The sequence below is a fragment of the Episyrphus balteatus genome, chromosome 2 (genome assembly GCF_945859705.1).
Source record: "Episyrphus balteatus chromosome 2, idEpiBalt1.1, whole genome shotgun sequence".
NCBI lineage: Eukaryota > Metazoa > Arthropoda > Insecta > Diptera > Syrphidae > Episyrphus > Episyrphus balteatus.
The window spans coordinates 112,841,485-112,862,604 of NC_079135.1; the positions used below are offsets into that span (position 1 = coordinate 112,841,485).

The 21,120-nt window shown below is 28.6% G+C and overlaps 1 protein-coding gene across 2 annotated transcripts; it reads left to right on the top strand.

Annotated features, from left to right (window-relative positions):
* The first annotated feature begins 10,183 nt into the window (after positions 1-10,183).
* Positions 10,184-20,912, top strand: LOC129911093 (synaptic vesicle glycoprotein 2C-like). Of its 2 annotated transcripts, none has more exons than XM_055988764.1 (5): positions 10,184-10,351; positions 16,885-17,424; positions 17,485-17,908; positions 20,144-20,382; positions 20,453-20,912. In XM_055988764.1, the coding sequence occupies exons 1-5, from the start codon at positions 10,318-10,320 to the stop codon at positions 20,800-20,802; spliced, it is 1,587 nt and encodes a 528-aa protein (XP_055844739.1). In that variant the 5' UTR covers positions 10,184-10,317; the 3' UTR covers positions 20,803-20,912. The 2 variants fall into 2 exon arrangements, with proteins under 2 accessions (XP_055844739.1, XP_055844740.1); XM_055988765.1 differs by having other exon boundaries at positions 10,189-10,351; positions 16,871-17,424; positions 20,453-20,911.
* Positions 20,913-21,120: the final 208 nt, after the last annotated feature.

Below are 21,120 nucleotides of genomic sequence, written 5' to 3' on the forward strand. Positions count from 1 at the left end.
AACTATAAGCCTTCAGATGATAAAAATTTATTATAGGTTGTTATATAAAAAATATGGATTTAAAGGTGATGGAATGAAAAAAATGTAGATTTTTTCGATTTTTTTTAGCAAGGAAAATGATTTTTTAAGGTTTCACTTCTACCACGTGTGAATTGCACATATGATTTTTTTTATGTTATACCCATCTCCTTAAAAATATTGAAGGATTTTACACTCGAGAAAAAAAATGGCTTTATTCATGAAAAATCAAGTAAGGATTCTTACCCTTGCCTACTTAAACAAAAAAAAAACGTTTTTTAAGATTTTCCTGGAGCATGTTTTCTCAAGTATCACAAAATGTATAGGTTTTATAATAAACTTGTCAAATAATAAAACAACACATTTTTTTGTAGAAAATTGGCCTCAAAAATTGATATCAACAATTTTTAAACACATTTTCAAAGGAGTACATTTTTCCTAATAAAAAAAGACCATTATCAAGTTTGTACTACAATTACTAAAAGAGAAATCATCATTAATATTAGTTAAGGCATATCAAAGTAAGGGCTTTCTTAAATCATCGCTAAATGGTACCAACTTTGCAGATAGATCGTTACTGTATCACAACTAAAATATAATTAAAATTTAAAACAAAATTTTAAATGCACATCATTATCGTTTCTATTGAAATTTTTGTTTTCAAGGTTTGACAATACATAGATGATTGAGAAATAGATTTTAAAAGTCACAATGATATGCGGTACCCGTCATTAAAAAAGGTACATCTACCTGAAATCCCTTATTGAGCAAATTAATGGAAAAGTACCAGAATCAATAAACCATTACGGAAAGTAGCTATACTTATCATTGCTTACCTTTATGAAAACGTTTGTCATTCTGTTACTGTTAATGAAAAAAAAAAAATGTTTACTAGGTTCAAGCGCAGAGGTTGGGATATCATCATTCAAGTTGCAAAACAACATCAGTTTTGAATACATTGCTCTTGTGATTTTGGATTATTGTGTGTTACATATAGTCATTAAAATTAAGTAATAAAAAAAAAAAAAAAATTTGAAATATTTTTCCCTTTGATAAATTTATTATTCTTGAGTATAAGGCTAACGACATATAAATATTATATCTTAATAAGGAAAATTACTATTTAATTAGATCATATATTCTCTTACGGTTCTGTGGCACGAATTGGAGCGACATGTGCTTCGGTCGGACGCCATTATAAAAACCAATATTTTTAGATTACTCCATATTATTACAAAGTTGGTTTTGAATACGACCTCGAAAATTGACACGAATTCAATACCTATTTGACTTATAAGGGTGGTCCTTATTTTACTCTTTTGCGAAAATTGAGTGCAACGCCCCTAAAAAAAAGTCCGAAAAATGATCAAAAAATACCTTATTTTGTTTTCATATTTTTATCTCTAACCCTTCCTGGCCCTATTTTGATAAGAAGTTTGTACTGGTTATAACTAGAGCAGGGAATATATTCTGTGTCCAGTGTTGCTTAATGGCGGATGTTTGATCATTCATAATATGTATAATATGTATGATAGTTTTCTACGTATGATACCGTATGAAAGTATAAAAGTAAAGAGGGCGCCACTGGTTTTTTTTTTGAAGAGGCTATAAACTGTCAATTTTTTTTTCCTTTAAGAGCAAATGGTGAAATATCGAAAAATTGAAAAAAAAAAACAACAAAAATTTCTAAATGAAATAAGAAATAAGAAGGGTTAAGAATAAAACTTTGAAAAAATTAGGGCACTTTTTTTTCCTGATTTGGAACCGATTTTTTTTCCTCAACTTATAGAGCAACAATAAAAGTCAAAGAGATGAATATTGACTATAAACAGATTCAATTGTTTTTTAACGAAGAAAAAAATAACAAAAATAATAAAAAATTATTAAAATTATTTTTATTTTAAGTGGAGTGATTGAATATAATTCAATATAAGTTCAAGTTACCTCAACCAGTGTTGCCAATAGTGCAGATTTATCTGCATTTTGCAGATTTTCACCACATTCCCAGACTTTTGAGAACCATAAATCTGCAGTGCAGATTTTATCTGCAACTGAAACTTAACGTTTCAATAACAAAAATAGGTTTCATTTAAAAAAATCCAGTAAAATGGTATAGTTATTTAACTTTAGTTTTCAAATCAGCTGGAATTTGTTCATAACGTTCTATATTTTTCCTTCTTGACTTCTTGATTTCATTTTTTAAAATTCAAATTGTAACAAAACTCAGTATGATTTTGATTTTATAGAGGATAAAGCTTAACGACTTATTAACACTTCCATTGTTATAGGGAAGAAGCTATTGATACAAATTTAACAATTTCAGTGAGAAAAATTAGTCTTGCTGACACCTGTTCGCAATTTTTTTCAAATCGTGTCTCCCAAATTTTAAAAAATCTGCATTGCAGATTTTTTTTCATTGTTTCTGCAGATTTTTCAAAATATTTTAATGGCAACACTGACCTCAACTCCAAAAATTAATAAAGCGTTTCGCCCAGGTACGACAGTGGGCTCATCAGTTAGATCTGTCGTACCCTTACTAAGGCTAGGCGCACACATGCGATTTTAGTCGCGCGATTATTCAGTCGCAAAAATGGATCACAAGGATTTCAATGCCTGTGAACACACATGCTTCCCGCGATTAAAAATTTGAAAATTGTGTCTACGTTTATCGAAATTCTTGTTATTTAATTTGCGACTGAATAATCGCGCGATCAAAATCGCATGTGTGCGCCTAGCCTAAGACGCCTTATTTTGGTCGATGTTTACCGACACTATATAAAACTCACAGCATGAATATACTGTGAATTATAATATTCTATTTTTTTCTTCGTTATTATATAAGCCTGACCACGGGCATTCATTTTCTAAGTGTCTGAATTTAAACAAATTCCCTTAGAATATTATAATTCACAGTATATTCATGCTGTGAGTTTTATATAGTGTCGGTAAACATTGACCAAAATAAGGCGTCTTAGTAAGGGTACGACAGATCTAACTGATGAGCCCACTGTCGTACCTGGGCGAAACGCTTTATTAATTTTTGGAGTTGAGGTCACTTGAACTTATATTGAATCAATTGTTTTTTGTTACTTTTTTCACTTTCTTGTCTTAGCACTTTAAAATTTGTCTGTGTTTGGGATATTTTCGAGTTTAACTATATTTTAGGACAAAACACCAGTGATGCGTTCTTTTATTCGACGATGTTAACTATTGTTAACAATAGTTAACTTTCATCGTTCCTAAATGAGAAAAAAGTTACAAAGTGTAACATCGTGACGTCACAACATCGTTCCTAAATCCAGTGTTGAAGTGTCAAATAGTTACATTTTGTTACTTTTTCCAACTCAGCTTCTGGACTTGAGTTTCAATGTTAATCTGTCAAACACAACTAAATGGGGAAGAGAGGGGATGATGTGAGAAGAGAATTTCTTGTTTGTTTCCATATTTGAAATTATTGAATGCATATTTTTGTTTCAATTTGCTTAGAATTCAATTAAAAAGAATTATTTCAGTACCAAATTAATTTTTTCTTGTTTATTCATTCATAAAATTAATCTCAAAAATTTTTCTTTTGACAGATCAACAAAATGTAACATTTAGTCGTTCCTAAATCAAAGTTAACATTTTGTAACAAAATGTAACAAAAACAAATACAACGATTTTTTTGACATAACAACAATAGTTAACATTGTTCAATAAAAGAACGGACCACAGGTCCAGTCAGTCCAGTGCATTAAAAATCCCACCCCCAATCAGGGCTGCCAGAAATCATGATTTAGCATGATTTTCATGTTTTTTGAACTAAAATCATGTTTTAATGTTTTTGTGCCCAAAATCATGTTTTTTTTTCAATCCAAGAGAAAAATCTTTGTCATCCAACAATTTATAAACCAAAAATCTTCACTAGGTAAACTGTTATTTTTAATAAGCTATTCAATACCTACATGAAGTATGTATATATGAAACTAACCCTAACGGCCATACCTATTATTCACTAGTTTAAAAAATACATCTGAATGTAAAATTGTCAAATGTCAAAAATAAATCCAAATCCAAAATAGTTATCCCGATTTTAACTATGAAAATAGTTAAAAATAGTTAAAAATGACTTTTTTCTCTGTATGATATAGTATTATGGATTTGGATTTATTTTTGACATTTCAATTTCCTTACATCCAGATGTATTTTTTAAACTAGTGAATAATATGGCCGTAAATGAGTACAAATTATAAACTGATGTGTCTATGTTTTCAAGTTTTATTCCTGCCATTTTTTTAATTTAAGTTATAACTACAATGGCCACCTTTTGAAAAAAAGTGGGAAAATTACAAAAGCAAATAATTTACTTTTTCCTACAAAAGGCAATTTTTCCAGAAAAAAGAAAAACTATAAACTAAATTTTTGAAGCCAATATCTATGATTTCTGCATCATAAAATTATATTTTCTAAAATGAAATAATTTGTTTTATTCCCCCTAGTCACGATATGGATGTTCATTTTCTATCAGTTTTTGCTTTTTTTAAAAATCATGTTTTTTCAACAGAAATCATGTTTTTTATCATGTTTTTTTTAATTTCAAAATGGCAGCACTGCCCCCAATTTTGTTATCATAAGGATAATTACGGGTTGGGGTCAACATTTTACCGCGTGCAAAATTTTTTTTTCAAATTTCTGCTTTCCATAATTCTGTTTTACAAAATTCTGCAAAAAATGAAAAACGTGTTTGGAAAATGTTAAAAAGCTCATATGCGATTAAAAAAAACTTAATCAGCAGATTATTATTTTTTTTGAAAAGCACAATTTTGAAACAAAAATAATAAGCAGAATTAAAAAAAAACAGCATTGAAAAACTGAATTTTGACCACTCTCGATTATTACATTTTCTTTTTTAAAAAAGTGTATCACTCACACTTGCAAAAAAAAACAAAAATCAATTTTCTGTATATCTTGAGTATTGAGTAACATTCAAAATTAACTACTTTATTAAAATGTATTAGATTACGAAACTTAAATTCAATCTTTATTTGCCTGCAATTCAAACTTTGACTATTGATTTGAACCAAAATGGGCATACCTATAATATATCTTTCCCTTTTTCACTCAATGCGCATAGGTTTAATTTATGTTACAAAATCTATTTTATTATTAAATACATACATACCGCAGAATATAATTTAACAAAACTAGTTAAAAACAAACACTCTTATCACAACTAATAAATTTCATACTTTAAAATCGGAGAAAAGTGCAATGGCCATAACCTTATTGCCTTTTAAAATAAAAAACATTTCAAAACAAGTTTTACTTTTAAACTTAAATGCCAGTTGAACTAAAAATAGTTTCAATCAAAAGTGTTTTTCTAGGAGACATATAGGTACAGTGGCTCAATAAATAAATCAAGTGCATATTTGATTTTTTTTTAACCTTATCTACATTTTAATATTATCAGGAGCAATTATAATTATAAATATAAATTATTATTATACTGCAAAAAAAAAATAATTTTAAACGAGATTAAGAACAATCAGGAAACAATTTTTTCTTTAAACTACCTCTTTGAAGGTTGTACCTCCTTCCAAGTTACAAGGCAAGATGGTGAAAGTGATAACATTTGACCATTCTACAGAAAAAAAACCATGCAATCACGAAACTTTTTGTGCATCACTTTTAAGATTAAAGAATTAATTTCTCAATAAAGTTACTTATGGGTTTCGTAAAAATAAATCGAAATAACAATCATACGTGACAATACAATGCACAGTTTGTGAGCCAGTTTTTGTTATCAACTTGTGTTTTAATTTTTTGACATACAAAATGTTTATGGCTCTTTTATATAATCTAAGTATCTGAAAGAGAGATAGTTCATCCCCCTAGTTAGGGTAGGATGGTATAAGAGTGCGCGGTTGATAAGAGTGCGCAAGGCCATTTTCTACGATTTGAAAGGGAATATAAGACTGAATGCACTTATTTTGGAAAGATCTAAATGAGTTTGATCTGCTGTCAAAACTTCATGCAAATGTGTTTGTAAACAGAGGTGCTAGTTAAGTTTAAGTTTTTTAGCACTTTTTTTTCCAATATTTCTTGCCAAACAAATTAAATTTTCCGCTTAACAACAAAAAATAACAATAAACAAAGTATGGGACATTGAAAAGTCGACAAAAAGAAACATTTGAGTAACACGTAAGACTGGTCATAAAGTGCATTGTGAAATATATATATATTCTTCGATTACATGTCTTTGCGTGTAAGAGTGCGCACCATGATGATGTATAAGAGTGCGCGGGTTATAAGAGCAGTAAATGCTTTCCAAGGCTTCAAAATAACTGGCATTTGTCCATATACCAGCAAACAGCAGCTAGAAATAGCAATTCCAACCAAAAAGAAACCAAATAAAAGTTTTACAAAAAACAAGCGAAGAGAGTAACTAGGAAATATTGAAATTTTCTCGGAACCATTAATCGAAGACTAAATTGATTGTTCCTCATGCAAGGAGTGATGGGTTGAAAAATACTCTGTTTATTTAAAGATAGGCAATTTTATTTGCGACTTTTGTGCGAACTTACACCTGTGCGCAGCTGCGCACTCTTACAAACTAAGCCGCGCACTCTTACACAATAGGATGTATAAGAGTGCGCAAATTTCCTAATGTGGTATTTTGTTTATAACTTTTGAATTAATGCATTTTTGTTACCAGTTTTAAGTTTTTTTCGTTGCTTTGATTATAAACTAAAAACTATATATAAAAAAAGTAGTTAAATTCTTTTTGTTATTGTTTTATTTGGTATTTTGTCTAAAATGCGCACTCTTATACCACCTTACCCTATGTATTATTTTAATAATTTCAAAATTAAAATATTACTGTTTTCTTTAGAGCCACGCGTGCGTCTACATCATAAACGTTACTAACAACTGCAATCAAATGTGAGTAATTCATTGATGTACATTTGTTTGCTGTCTTAATTTTTTAGTTTAAGTTAATTTTTTTTTGATAATATTGATATTTATTTTGATGTTTGATCTTCAGACATTTTATTCACAAGAGCAAGAACATAAAATAGAAGATAAGGTTTATAAATAAAATGCGTTATTGCCGTAATTTATACTTTTGTTTTTTAAGAAAATACACAACAATGGTTTGTGATATTGTTTGTGGTACATGCCAAGTTTGGCAAAAAAAAGTTTTGTACAAAGTGTTTTTTCGAACATCGAAGGAAATTGTAGAAAACAACAGTTTGTTTATAAAACTAATTGCTTAATAATAAATTAAGGGAAAGCTTATTTTTCTATTTTTCTCTAAAACAAACGGTTTTTCTTCTCACTTTGCATAAAATTTTTCTGGTACAAAATTAGTTTTCCGTGACTACAAATCTTAATTTTTCTCATTTTTTTCTTTTGTTACGGAACCTTGAATAACTCTGCTACCAAATGCATTCAAAAATTTAAACTCAGCTGCATCAGCTTTAAAGCCAATATTATTTTTTGCCTAACTAAGTACTAAAAAAAATTTACATGACTCTAATTTAATGAACCGTAGTGTAAAAAAATGCACTACCATGTTTCGGCAAGTTATTTTAAAAGTTGGTGTGTTCAATTCTCTTTTCAAAATGGTATAACATTGTTGAGAATATTCCATAAATAACCGAGATAATTTTTTTTTCTTAAGAAATCCGACTTTTTTATTAGGTAATTTTTCCATATTATTTAAGTTTTTGTATTCTGAAAAGTTCTGAAACCGCACGGAGAAAAAATAAGGTATGAACCACCTTATTTCTGGTATATTTAACTTTAATGTAAAGTTTAAATAGGGATGACTCCCCAATAAAATGGAATTTACCTTACTTTTCTAGTAAATTTATAGCTTATGATTAACTTTACAGTAAAGCCTTTTTTTGTATGAATTTCTAATAGAAATTACTAGAAAGTTAGGTACATATTTAACCTTACTATAAGGCTAAAAATACTGATTTTTAAAGTAAATTGAACTTCTCTATGGAAGGTATATAATTTAGTTACAGATTGGATCAAGTAAAGTCAATTTCATTTTTATTGATGATATTTTCTAAATAAAATTGTATGCATTTATCTTACAAAAACTAAAATAAATTGATGAAATAAACTAAACTAAAGAAAAAAGTTGATTTTTGTAATTATTGAAAAGCATAACTAAGTAACACGTACTTAATCCTCAAAGCTATTTAGAAGTAAGTAACGTATGACCCTGTTATGTTTTTCAATAATTACAAAAATCACCTCTTTTTACTTTAATTAATTTTTGTAAGATAAATGCATACAATTTTATTTAGGCAAATATCATCAATAAAAATTAAATTGACTTTATTTGATCTAATTGTTTGCGAATTCTTTATGAATTAATGTAATTATCCCGCACTCGTCACCTAAAAGTTTTGACAAAAAATCAAAATCAAACACAAATGGAGAAAAAATGGCGCACTTTTCAATGATAGCTTTAAGAGTTTTTTCTATGTATCGAGGGTACTGATCTCTATTGGGGAAATTTCCTAGAATTCAGTATTATTATTACTTAAGTGTAAGGTAAAACTTATTCATAGAATAGTTAAATTTGTAAATATGTTTTACTAGAATCTTAAAGTGAAAAGATTCATACACTTTTTTGGTTGAAGGTATATTTGACTCTACGTAAAGAAAATATTGCTACTCGTAAGGTATATACTACTATAATTTGTTCACCATAACTTTCTTGTAAAAATTACTTTACGGATCCAAGAAATGTTCAATACGTAAGGTAAATTTTACTTAAAATCTAGGGCTTTTTACTTTAATTACCTTACTAGTCATATGGAGTATAAAATACTAGATTCATTTTTCTCCGTGCGTTTTCGTTTCGACGTTGACTTTTGGGACACCCTTTACACCTACTAACATTGTGGAACACCGGTTTCAACTTTCGTGATTTGTAAATTTTCTTCACAGAAATAGGCCTTAATTTTAAAAAAAAATAATTTTTTGTGTATCAAAGTTTTCAAAACTTTTCCAAAAAAAATTTCGTAAATGATAAATTAAAGAAAAATCAGCAACCTCTTCTGAAAATATTGATTCTTAACCCTAGAAAGCTAACCTTCGTCGATTTGACGAACACCAATTTTATTTTTTCTGATTTTTCGGAAAAAGGAGCTTCCGATTGCATTTTTAATTCGTGTAATCCGTGTGTAAAAAAAATACTTTTTTTACTTTTTCTGTTAAAAAAATAACTACTTAACATGAATTATTTAACTTCACAGAAATTAGTTAATAACTTTTTCTTAACAGCGCGGTTTAAAATAACTTCGTCGTTTCGACGAATGGTTAGCTTAAACGTACTACAAAATAAGGTTAGGTTTTTAGGGTTAAAAATTTTTTTTTTAATATTCCCTACAAATCCCAAAATTCATATTTTTGAAAATGTTTCTTAATTTTTAAATTAAAATTACAAAAATGTTTCGAACACAAATTTACTTTGAAATCGGTTAAGTTGCTTATGAGAAAATCAGAAATCAAGAAAGCGATTTTATGACAGGTACCTCTACCGTTAATAACGGTTTAAAAAATATTTATTTTATTTCTGAAGAAAGAACTTATTTGCCACAACTTTGTTGCACCATAAGCGGTGCAACAAAGTTGCTTTTAAAACCCGCCAAGTCCAAAAAAATCTTTTTGATTTGGCAAATAAAGTCGATTACCAAAATTTCATTGGTTAAAATGGACTATCTACATAATTATAACTATTTTCTTATGTTTAGTTTGTGGAAATAAAGTCGAATACAGAACATGGTAAAATTTTAAATTATTTACAATATGCAATGGAAATAAAGTCCATTCTAACTTATTTCCTCTATACCTTAATTCACTGCACCTAAATCTTACATTTACTTTTTTTTTTATGAAATTCTATTCCCAATAATATGAACTATAAATGCAACTTCATGCGACCCAATTCAGTACATTTAATATTTTCTACCGTACATTTTGCATTAACTGAGCCACTGTATACCTACCTACTACACATGGAACAACTTATTTTTGTTTTCTTTTTTTCTTCTACCAATCCTATTCAATGAATTCAGAAGTTTGATAGCCAGTTTAAACAGGCATCTTATTTAATGTAGTTTAGTTTAAGTTTGTACGGAATCTTGGTTTTTTTTATACCTTATTTTATTTTATTTGTTAAATTCTTTTAATTCAGGAGTGCGATTAGTATAAAACATTTTTGTTTTTAATATTCGTTATTCCAATTTAATTTAGTTGAATTTAAAGATTTCTATAAAATTTCGAAAAAAAAAAATGCCAACTAACCATGGATTTGAAGAATCACAAGGTTTGTGCGTGTGTGTTGTTTCTATTTCATTGTTTTTGTTTACATTGCATTCGACTAAAATTTCTTTTGTTTTCTTTTTGTGTTGCATCTTAATTTGCATTTTTGACTACCAAATAAAAATAGCCAGTAAATTAAAATATTTTCTATTAAAATAAAAGGTGGACAAAGCTCTGAGTGAAATAGATTGATACACCAATTCTTGTATCACTACTAACTTGTTTGTTATGTTGTGATCATTGATAATAGTGATTAGTCTAGCCTGAGTGTAATGCGTTTGTCTTTGACATATTTGATGTGAAAATAACTTCTTGTTTGTTTAGAAAAAATAAAACAACAATACTTTCAAATCGAGTCAAATGATGTTTGCTTATTTGGTTTTGTTAATAACTGGCTTAAGTTGTAATAAAATTTATGAATATGTCGAATGAACATATTATAAGACTATATGCATTCTTCTAAGAAATCAGTAACAATCAAAATGAAATGTTTTAATTTTTGAGAATTATGTAACGAATATTTTTAGTTGCTCTATAGGGCAAGTATTGGTTTCGTGTAGAAAAAAAATTCGAGGTTTTAATCAAACCAACATTACGATAATGGAAAAGATCAAAAAAGTGGTTTTCGTCATGCCGTCCGTCGGTCTGTGCGTCTGTGCGTCCATCTGTACATCGAGCTAGATGGATGGATTTGCTTGAAACTTGGTACAGATGATTTTTGTGTAATTTCCTAGGTCCATTTTTTTTATTTTTTTTTAAATCTCCTTTTTAACGCATATCTCCCATATAACGTTTTCGAGGTATTGCAATTTTCTCGAAAACGACTCTAACGATTTTGATTAAATTTGGTGTGCGTAATAGTCTTATTGATTCTAACAAATCTGCGTTTTTAGTTTTTCTCAAAAAATGCGGAGAACGAAAATATGGCGTTGCCGTTTTTCAAAAATTGACATATTTTTTAAGGTTTAAGGTATTTTATCAAAGCATAAGCCAATTTTATTTAAAATTTACAGATATTATTTTGAAGTGTAAAATGTAAAAAAAGTTTAAAAAAAAGTTGTGGGAAAAAAAATTAATTGATTTTTTAACTTTCGATGTTTTTTTTTTCTCGACACTTAAAAAACCTAAGATTTCCAAAAGATATTTAAGATAAAGATACTTTGAACAACATCAGCAAGTACGTGCGACCCAGTCGTGCATTTTATTTTTAAGTGGACTACAACTCCAACATTTAAAACAAAAATATGTCCTTTTGTCTAAACAAAGCCTGTAATTTTGTATGCTGGTTACTTAAATAATGTTAATAATGTCGTAATCTGAAGGACTTTTGACCTCCAATTTAATATTTTTTTACTAAAAAACTTTTAAGTTAAGGTGGGGCATATTTGACAGATTTTCTGAATTTTATAAAAATGCATAGTTTTACTAAGGGCTCAGTTATAGCTATCAGTAAAATCCATCAGTAAAAAATTTGTTTTTGTATTTTGAATACTTTAATCTTAGATTTTGTGGAAAATTTTGATGAAATAAATTGAAAACATATTTCCACTAATTTTTTTAAAAAGAATCAATGCATTTTGTGTATGCAAAAATTCATTTTATAAATTTTACTGATGAAATTTCATTTTACTAAACAGCTGACTGCCAAATGCCAAAAAATGAAAATCACAAATTTTGAAGACTTTACTCAACCCTTATAGTTTAAAAAAAAATACATATTTAAAAAAAAAACTAATTCAAAATGCCCTTTTGTCGTACTCGTGAGGCAAACAAAAATATTTAGGTGTTGCAATTTTAAAAATTAAAAAATAATATTAGGTATTGCAACTGAAAAATATTTGCATTGAAAATAAAATTTTTATTGCAAATAAAAATAATTTTCATTAAAAAAAATGTTATTGCAAATAAAAAATTTTCTAAACTAAAAAAAAAACATTCAATTTAAAATAAGTGCATTATATATATTTCTTTTTTGATTTCGTCGTATTTCTTACAATTTGAACTATGTGATGTTGGCACCCCCAAAAGCAACTTTTTTTCAAACCTGCCTGGTTCGATTGCCCACGGACACACCAAGATTTTTTTCTCTAGCCCAATATTAGTTCTAAAATTATAACGGAATCATATTTTTTTTCTTCAACTCAAAAATCACAAAAAAAAATTTTTTTTATTCAGTTTAAAATTTTTTACTTGCGATATAGGTTCTATAGGGCAAGTTTAGGATTCGTAAAAAAAATCGAACTCGAGATAACAATTTTACATGACATTACGATGATGGAGAATGCCAAAAAAGTGGGTCCGGCAATTCTGTCTGTCTGTCTGTCTGTCTGTCTGTCTGTCTGTCTGTCTGTCTGTCTGTCTGTCTGTCTGTCTGTCTCTATCTGGAGCTGCAGCCTAAACGAGTGAAGTGATTTTCTTCAAACTTGGTAGTTAGCAGTTTTTGGTGATTCCCTAGAGGGGAAATTGAATTTTTTTTTTTATGACCAAAACTAACGGTACTTGCCATATAACGGAAATAGAAAAGTTAATTTTTTTCAAAAACGGCTCTAACGATTTTGATTTAAATTTTTGTGTGTAGTACTACACATAAGAGCCAACTTTTAAAATAAAAAAAATATTTTTTGTACCGTTATTAATGGTACCTGTCATAGAACGGTTTTTTTCGTTTCTGAATATCTCGTAAAACATTAACCCGATTTAAATGAAAATTTTTATACAAACCTGTGTAAGTAAAGATAATATTAAGAATTTAGAAAATTTTCAAAAAACACATTTTTGGATTTTTAAAAAATATTTCAAAATTTTTTTTGAAAAATCAATTTTTTGAAAACGGATCAATGAAAAATTTTGAAATTTAGTTTTTATGTGTAAATTATTTATTTCTTCAAAATGGCATACCAACTTTTTTTTTGAAAAATGTTAAAAAATGTTTATACATAAAAAATTATTTTTTTAAAAAATGGCTCATACAATTTTCGAAATTTTTTTTCTAAAAATACCTTTTTATACAAGAAATAAAATGGCATATTTGTTTTTTTTTTTAAGATAATTTAAAATGGAGTTTTATTAATTATAAAAACAGATTTAAGTTTTTTATACTACTTATGAAATTTCTTCAAAATATCAAATTTTAAATTTCTTGAATAAAAAGCTTTAACATTATAGTTACTTTAAGCATAAGAGCAAGTACGTGCGACCCCAGTCGTGCAATTTATTTGTTTTTGTACTGTGGTTCGTTTGCACAACGTTAGCTCTGGATAGCCCAACTTTTTTTTCCTTATTCCACTATTTTTTCAAAATTATATGGCAGGTACCGTTAGTTTTGGTCATAAAAAAAAAATTTCAATTTCCCCACTAGGGAATCACCAAAAACTGCTAACTACCAAGTTTGAAGAGAATCACTTCACTCGTTTAGGCTGCAGCTCCAGATAGAGACAGACACACAGACAGACAGACAGAATTGCCGGACCCACTTTTTTGGCATTCTCCATCATCGTAATGTCATGTAAAATTGTTATCTCGAGTTCGATTTTTTTTACGAATCCTAAACTTGCCCTATAGTACCTATATCGCAAGTAAAAATAGTGGAATAAAGAAAAAAAAGTTGGACCAACAATTTTTACACTGAATGAATAAAAATTTGTTTTTTTTGTAATTATTGAGGTGAAAAAAAATAATTGGATTATAATTTTAGAATTATGGGTCGGGCTAACGAAAAAAATACTGGGCTATACTGGGCTAAGCTTGGGCAATCGAACCAGGCAGTTTAAAAAACAAAAATTAACTTGGGGGTGTCAACTTCACAAATCCACTGTTTAACCATACATTAGCTATTTAAACTATTAATAATGAACAAAATGTAAGGCCAAATAGTCAAAATTGTAACAAATTTGACAAAATATTTAATGCTTACATTTTGCATTGGATTTTTTTCTCAACCCAGAAAATTATTTATTTTTAATAAATATTTTTTTTTAATTTTTAATCGAAAACAAATGCATTAAAAAACTGATTTTTAATACTCTGGGCAACATTAAATAATGTCTTAATATAAAAACAAAAAACTTTAAAAATGAAAAATAGATAAATTTACTAAAAAGTTCAAAATCAAGAAAAAAGTTCAATAAAGGACTTTTAAATAACAGTTCTCATAAGAACACAGATTTTTCACTTTGTTCATAAATTGTTTTCCTCAGCAAAAATTAAAAACTGCAATCATCCACATATTTATTCAAGTTTAAGAATTAAAAAATTTTTCTCTTTTTTTTTTTTTTCACTTCAGATTCTTTGATGTAGTCAGCTTAGAGCAAGCTGTATACTACTATCAGAGGGTTCATCATTAGTGCATGTGTTAGTAGTTAGTAGGACAAAAACAATTAAATACTATCCACATGCACAATTTACAATTAATATTAGCTAAAAATGATATACTAACATATTTACAATTTAAAAATCTAATTAAAACATTAACTGACAATCACGTCTGTGGAGCACTGGTTCGAAATAAATTTTTTAATTTCATCTTGCTCATATTAAAGTCAATATCGTTTAAATTATAAAGTTTGCTCATTCGGTTAAGAGGCTCGTTTATACCATAGTTTGTTCTATGAAAGTCAATATGTAAGAGTTCAAATCTTCGTAGGTGGTGAGATCCTCCCGGATAGTTAAAGCCAAGGCAACCTAATAAGTCAGGAGCGTCAAGTTGGCCATTAATTAATTGATGAAAGAATATAATATCGTTATTGACACGCCTTTGTTGCAAAGTTTGCATGTTTAAAAGTTGAATCCGCTGATCGTAAGGTGGTAAGTTGTAAGGATCTGTCCAAGGTAGACCCTTCAGAGCAAAGCGTATGAAATTATGTTGGATTGATTCTATACGATTCTTATGAACCTCATAAAAAGGACTCCATACTTGGGAAGCGTACTCGAGGTGGGGTCGAACGTAGCAGTTGTATAAAGAAAGTGTGACAAATGGATCGTCAAACTCCTTTGCCCAGCGTTTTACAAATCCAAGCATTGAGCTCGCTTTGTTTACTATGAAATTAATGTGTTCGGTGAATTCTAAATTTGAACTGAATTGGACACCCAAGTCCTTAAAACTAAATACTCGACAGAGCTTGTGTTGCGATATACAATAATCGAAGGCATTCGGGACTCGTTTTCGAGAGAAAGTAATAGTTTGACATTTGACTGGGTTGAGAGAGAGACCGTTTTTCCCACACCAAACACTAAAACTGTCAATGTCAGCTTGTAGAAGAATCCGGTCATGGTTGTTTTTTATTGTCTTAAAAATCTTCATATCATCGGCGAATATAAGAATTTCACTTGAATTAATGCATGAAGTTACATCATTTATAGCAAGTATAAAAAGAAATGGACCCAGATGGCTTCCCTGGGGTACACCTGAGCGAGCAATAAAGGGGTCAGAAAGACAGTTCCTGAATTTAACTTGATAGGATCTATTCTCAAGGTATGATTCTATCCAGGCTATAAAAAAAGGCGGAAAACCAAAAGCTTTTAGCTTGAAAGAAATAATTTTATGATTTAATTGATCAAACGCTTTAGAAAAATCAGTGTATATGCAATCAACTTCACTTCCTTTTTCTAAAGCATTTGAACATTTATATAAAAAGGTAAGGAGATTAGTAATAGTTGATTTTTTCCTCATAAAACCATGCTGTTGTTCACATACTAGATTCTTGCTGAAAAATGCTACACTCTCACAAACAACTTTTTCGAAAATCTTCGGAATGCACGATAGTTTTGAAATAGGTCTATAATTCTTTATATCTGTCTTATCACCCTTCTTGAAAATAGGAGTTAGAAATGATGATTTCCAAATGATGGGAAATTGTCCAGATTTGAGGGAAAGTTCAAACAAATACGTTAGGGGCTTAGATAACGAGTTTCTACAGTTTTTCAATAATATTGGAGGAACACCATCTGGTCCAACCGAACAATCATCATTCAACGATGAAAGAATTTCTAAAACAGTACTTTCTAGTACAGGGATATTGTTACAACACGTTTGGGAATAGCTTTGTAGATTTCTAAAAAATATTTCGTCAATTTCAAAAGCTCTTGGATTAATATTACGATCAGCATGCAAATCATGATGAACGCGTTCTAATTTTAATAGGTTCAATAAAATATCAAAGAAGATTCCATATTCAAATCATCAAAAAAAAAAAAACAATTTGCTTATCAAAATATGAACATTTGCAATAGCTTTATATTTGCATATTTGTATTTTGTTTTGTTTCAATCGTTTAATAAGATTATTCCATCTTCCGGTTTATTTTAAAGTTTATTAAACAACGATTTTAATTTATTAACTTTTAAAATATTGCTGTTCTTTGTTCATTTTAACCTGAATTCGGGTTCTTAAAATAAAACAGCTTTCATGAGTTGAAATAAAACCGATGAAACAGTCAAAATCTCGTATTTGAATTTTATTGAGTTTTATCAACAAAAAAAAAGTTTTTTTTATTAAACTAAAACAAAATTATTTCAAAATTAAAAGATTTTTCATTTCAGAAATCCCTGAATTGGTGGTCAATCAGGACAAAGCAATTCCCGCAGTTCAAAATGAAAAAGTTTACACATTTGATGAGGCACTCGCTCAAACTAAAGTTGGGATATTTCATTATTTTCTTCAGTTAGTTAGTGGAATATGTTTGATGACAGCTGTTGTAGAAATCACTGGTATGAGTGTAGTTATGCCTTTTATAAGTCGTGATATTCCTTCAACAACTGCTGAAAAGGGTTATCTAGCTTCAGCAGGATTCCTAGGAGTTGTTATGAGTTCACATGCTGTTGGATTTCTCTCTGATACTTGGGGACGAGCCAAGACGATGCGCACAACTTTGTCAATAAGTTTCATAACAAGTATCATGTCAGTATTTTCGTTCAATATCTGGATGCTTATTGTGTTGAGATTTTTGACCGGATTCATTATGTCAGCAAGTCAAGGAAGTATATTTAATTTAGTTGGAGAATTTCACAGTAGTAAAACACGAGCGAAATATGTTACAATGTTGTCAATGTTTTCTCAACTTGCAATGATTTTTATGCCTGGTAAGTCATTTCGTCAAATAAAAAGTATCAAAGTAACTAATTTTTATTTTATCTCCTCAGCTGTAGCAATGGGAATTCTACCACTAAAACTTAATACCGAAGTTTTTGGCTTGCAATTCGAATCATGGCGTTTGTTAATGTTAATTTTCTCTTTCATGAGAACATTTGCTTTGATTGGACTTTTTATATTGCCTGAAACTCCGAAATTCGTACTTGTTCACGGTAATCATGATAAAGCAATTGGAATACTTCAAATGATGTATTCGAAAAATACTAGAAAACCGAAATATGAATATCCGGTACGTCGTATTGCTTCAGAGGGCAGAGGAGATAGTTTAAAAAATGTTCATGGTGTTAAAGGAGCTTTTGAACTTATATGGAATCAAACAGTTCCACTGTTTAATAAGAGTCGAATACTGCATACGATGAATATTTGTGTGATGATGTTTTTGATAAGTGCTATTTCACATGGAGCTTATATGTGGTAAGTTCATATGGAATTATTTAGAAATTTCTTACAAGACCTTTAAGAAAGTTGTCAATGGAGTAAATATCTTTTCTATCAGAAGAGCTAGCATAAAAAGTACGGAAAAAAAACTGAATTATTGGGCAAAAAAAACTAATAACGATGTAATATTTATTCTGGTTATTTGCAGAGAATATCAATTAATACACCAAATTTAGAATATTGTACGAAAACATCATTTCTTAAGAGAAAAAGTCTGAAAAAAACTGCTACTACTGACGAATATTAAAAAGATAGCCCTTGGAAAAAATCATAAAATACCAAGTAGAAAAACACTAATTAGTAGCGTCCACCGCTAAAGAAGTATTTAAGAAAAACCGATATTATCAAAATTTAATCCCGAATGCTTTTTTTCTCAGATATAAGACTGACAGGGACTTTTAGGAAATGTACAAATTTTCAATCTGGTTTGAAATTTTTTGAGAAAGAACATCATAAAAATAATAACAAATAGTACTAAAAAATGTTCATATGAAAAAACAAGTTAAATTTAAAAAAAGAAATCAAAGTAGACTTTTACATAGCATTATCTTGGTGTCCATGTCCATTAGGGTGTCCGTTATTTCCCAAAGTGATGTTTTCGGGGGTGACACCCCCCAGATCGAAAGTTTAGGACCTAAATACGGGGAATTTAGCAAAAAAAATTTTTTTGGAGGTCATTAACCCGTGCCTCTAGGGTCATACTTTCCCCATACAAATTTGTATGGGAAATTTTTAACTCATACATAAATTTTTTTTTCTCTCGAGTTAAATCATCTTTTTTTAAAATGTTTGATCATTCTGGTTGGAAAACAGTTACTTTAAAAGATCACATTCAAAATTTCCCGTTAAAAAATGTTTTTATATTTTATTTCGGTTTTTGAAATTATTAGCTGTTTTCGTGGTTTTTGCTTTTACGTTTTATTTTATTCTTTTTAGAGTACACCACCTATCACACAATTTTAAATGCAGTTTTATTGGTTTTTAACTATTTTCAAATATTGCATTAAAAAATGTGTGTATAAATCAAAAAATTTAATTTTTAAAATTTTTATTTGAAATTTTTGCCGTTTATATACGTTTAAATTTATTTTTTTCCGAAAATTAAAAAATTATTTTACTGGAAAATTTTAAATGTGATCTTTTAAAGGAACTATTTTCGAACCAGAATTAACAAACATTTTGAAAAAAGATGATTTAACTCGAGAGAAAAAAAATTGTATGTATGAGTTAAAAATTTCCCATACAAATTTGTATGGGGAAAGTATGACCCTAGAGGCACGGGTTAATGACCTCCAAAAAAAAATTTTTTGCTGAATTCCCCGTATTTAGGTCCTAAACTTTCGATCTGGGGGGTGTCACCCCCGAAAACATCACTTTGGGAAATAACGGACACCCTAATGTCCATATCCATTCAAACGTCTTCAATATTAAAAACGTCTTTAAATTCAGAACATTGAAAATACAAAAAAAAGTTCACTTTGAAATTTTTCAAACTTTATGCTTTTGGCTGTTAGTTGCCAATGCTTAAAGTTTCCGAAACTCATTGTATCCAATTTTTTATATTAGATGTAAAGAAAAAAAAAAACAGTTTTATGGCAAATATCGTTCATAAATAAAGGTTCGAAAAAGAAACTTATTTTTCAAAAATACGATTAAAAATTTCAAGTAAATCCATTGAAGCCTTTTTTTAGAAAAACAATATTTTTCTATAATGGTTTTGCCACAGGTGTCTTTGTAATATGAAGTTATTAAATAAAATATTTTAATTTTCCTCTTAGGAATCTAAGACCAAACCCAGAAGTTTTTAAAAAAAGCTAAAGCATACTCGTAGACATAAATAAAATAATTAAAATTTAATTTTGAAAAGAAGTATTAAAATTATAAAATTATTTCATAAGTTTTTTCGTATTATTGTCATCTCTATTTGTCTCTGTTAAAAAGATCTTATACAAAATTTTAGCCTTTTTAGAACTTTGAATAATAGTATTATTTTACTTATTCAAACATGTAAGTCGTTAAGATTATTAGAAACAATTTTTTTTATTTTAGTAACTAAAAGGATAGCGTAGTGCATCCATGATTCGAAATTATAAAAAAAAATGATTTCCGTATTTCAATATTTTGCTTCTATATAGCATTTATAAATTTTTTTTATCAAAAGCTACCAATTGTTATTTTTATAATTTTTTCTACTTATTCTTGCTGTTAAAGGTTTCCAACAATATTAAAACAACAAATTGCTGATTCTGCAAATGGCCTCTCAACTTGTGAAATAATGCACTTAGCATCCAATGAGTCTGTAAACGTAACACAAATTGAAGAAGTATCTTCAGAAGTTGTAATAGACACAGCGATGTTTAAGGTCCTTATAACTATTGGAGCAGTCTTTTCTGTAACCTATTTCTTTTTATCACTCATCATTAACGCAGTTGGAAAGAGAAAATTATTATGTAAGTAGTAATGTTATTAATTTTTTTTTTTTATTAATAATAAATAATTGTTTTATATTTCGTCTTACAGTCGCATTGATCGTTTTCCCAGGATTAAGTTGTTTGGCATTACAATTTGTGATTAGTGTACCATGGGCAATTGTTACTTTGACAGTTTTAATGAGCTTAAGCAATTGTATCGGCATTGTTGGTACAATGGCTTTTGAATTTTTCCCACCAAATGTTAGTGGCATGGGAATGAGTTTGATTATGATGATTGCACGAATTGGATCAGCGGCGGGAAGCAGTGTATTCGGATTAATGATCTATGTAAATTGTGATATGTTATTTTATATTTCTTTTGGCTTATGTATGTTTTTGTTGATATTGTCAATTTTATTACCAAGTAATGAGAAGAAAATACATACTGTTAATAGTTAATAGTATGTTAGTAATAAGTTATAGATATTAAGATTTTTTTTTAATTTTTTTAAAATAAAACAAAAAAGCATTACACTTATATAATACAAACATAAAAGATACTGAATGATTGAAAATTGCAAAAGAAGACTTTTTATTTATTTTATTATCAACAAAATATTATTCTTGTCAAGTGTTCTCAATGGAAAATATTGAAAATAATGGGTGAAAAGTTATGCATTATTACTTAACTGGTCACAAGTTTCTCATAATAACGTGAAAAAAAATTGTTTAGTTATAATTTTTTTTCCAAAATTTTTGTCTTTTTCAATTTTACTT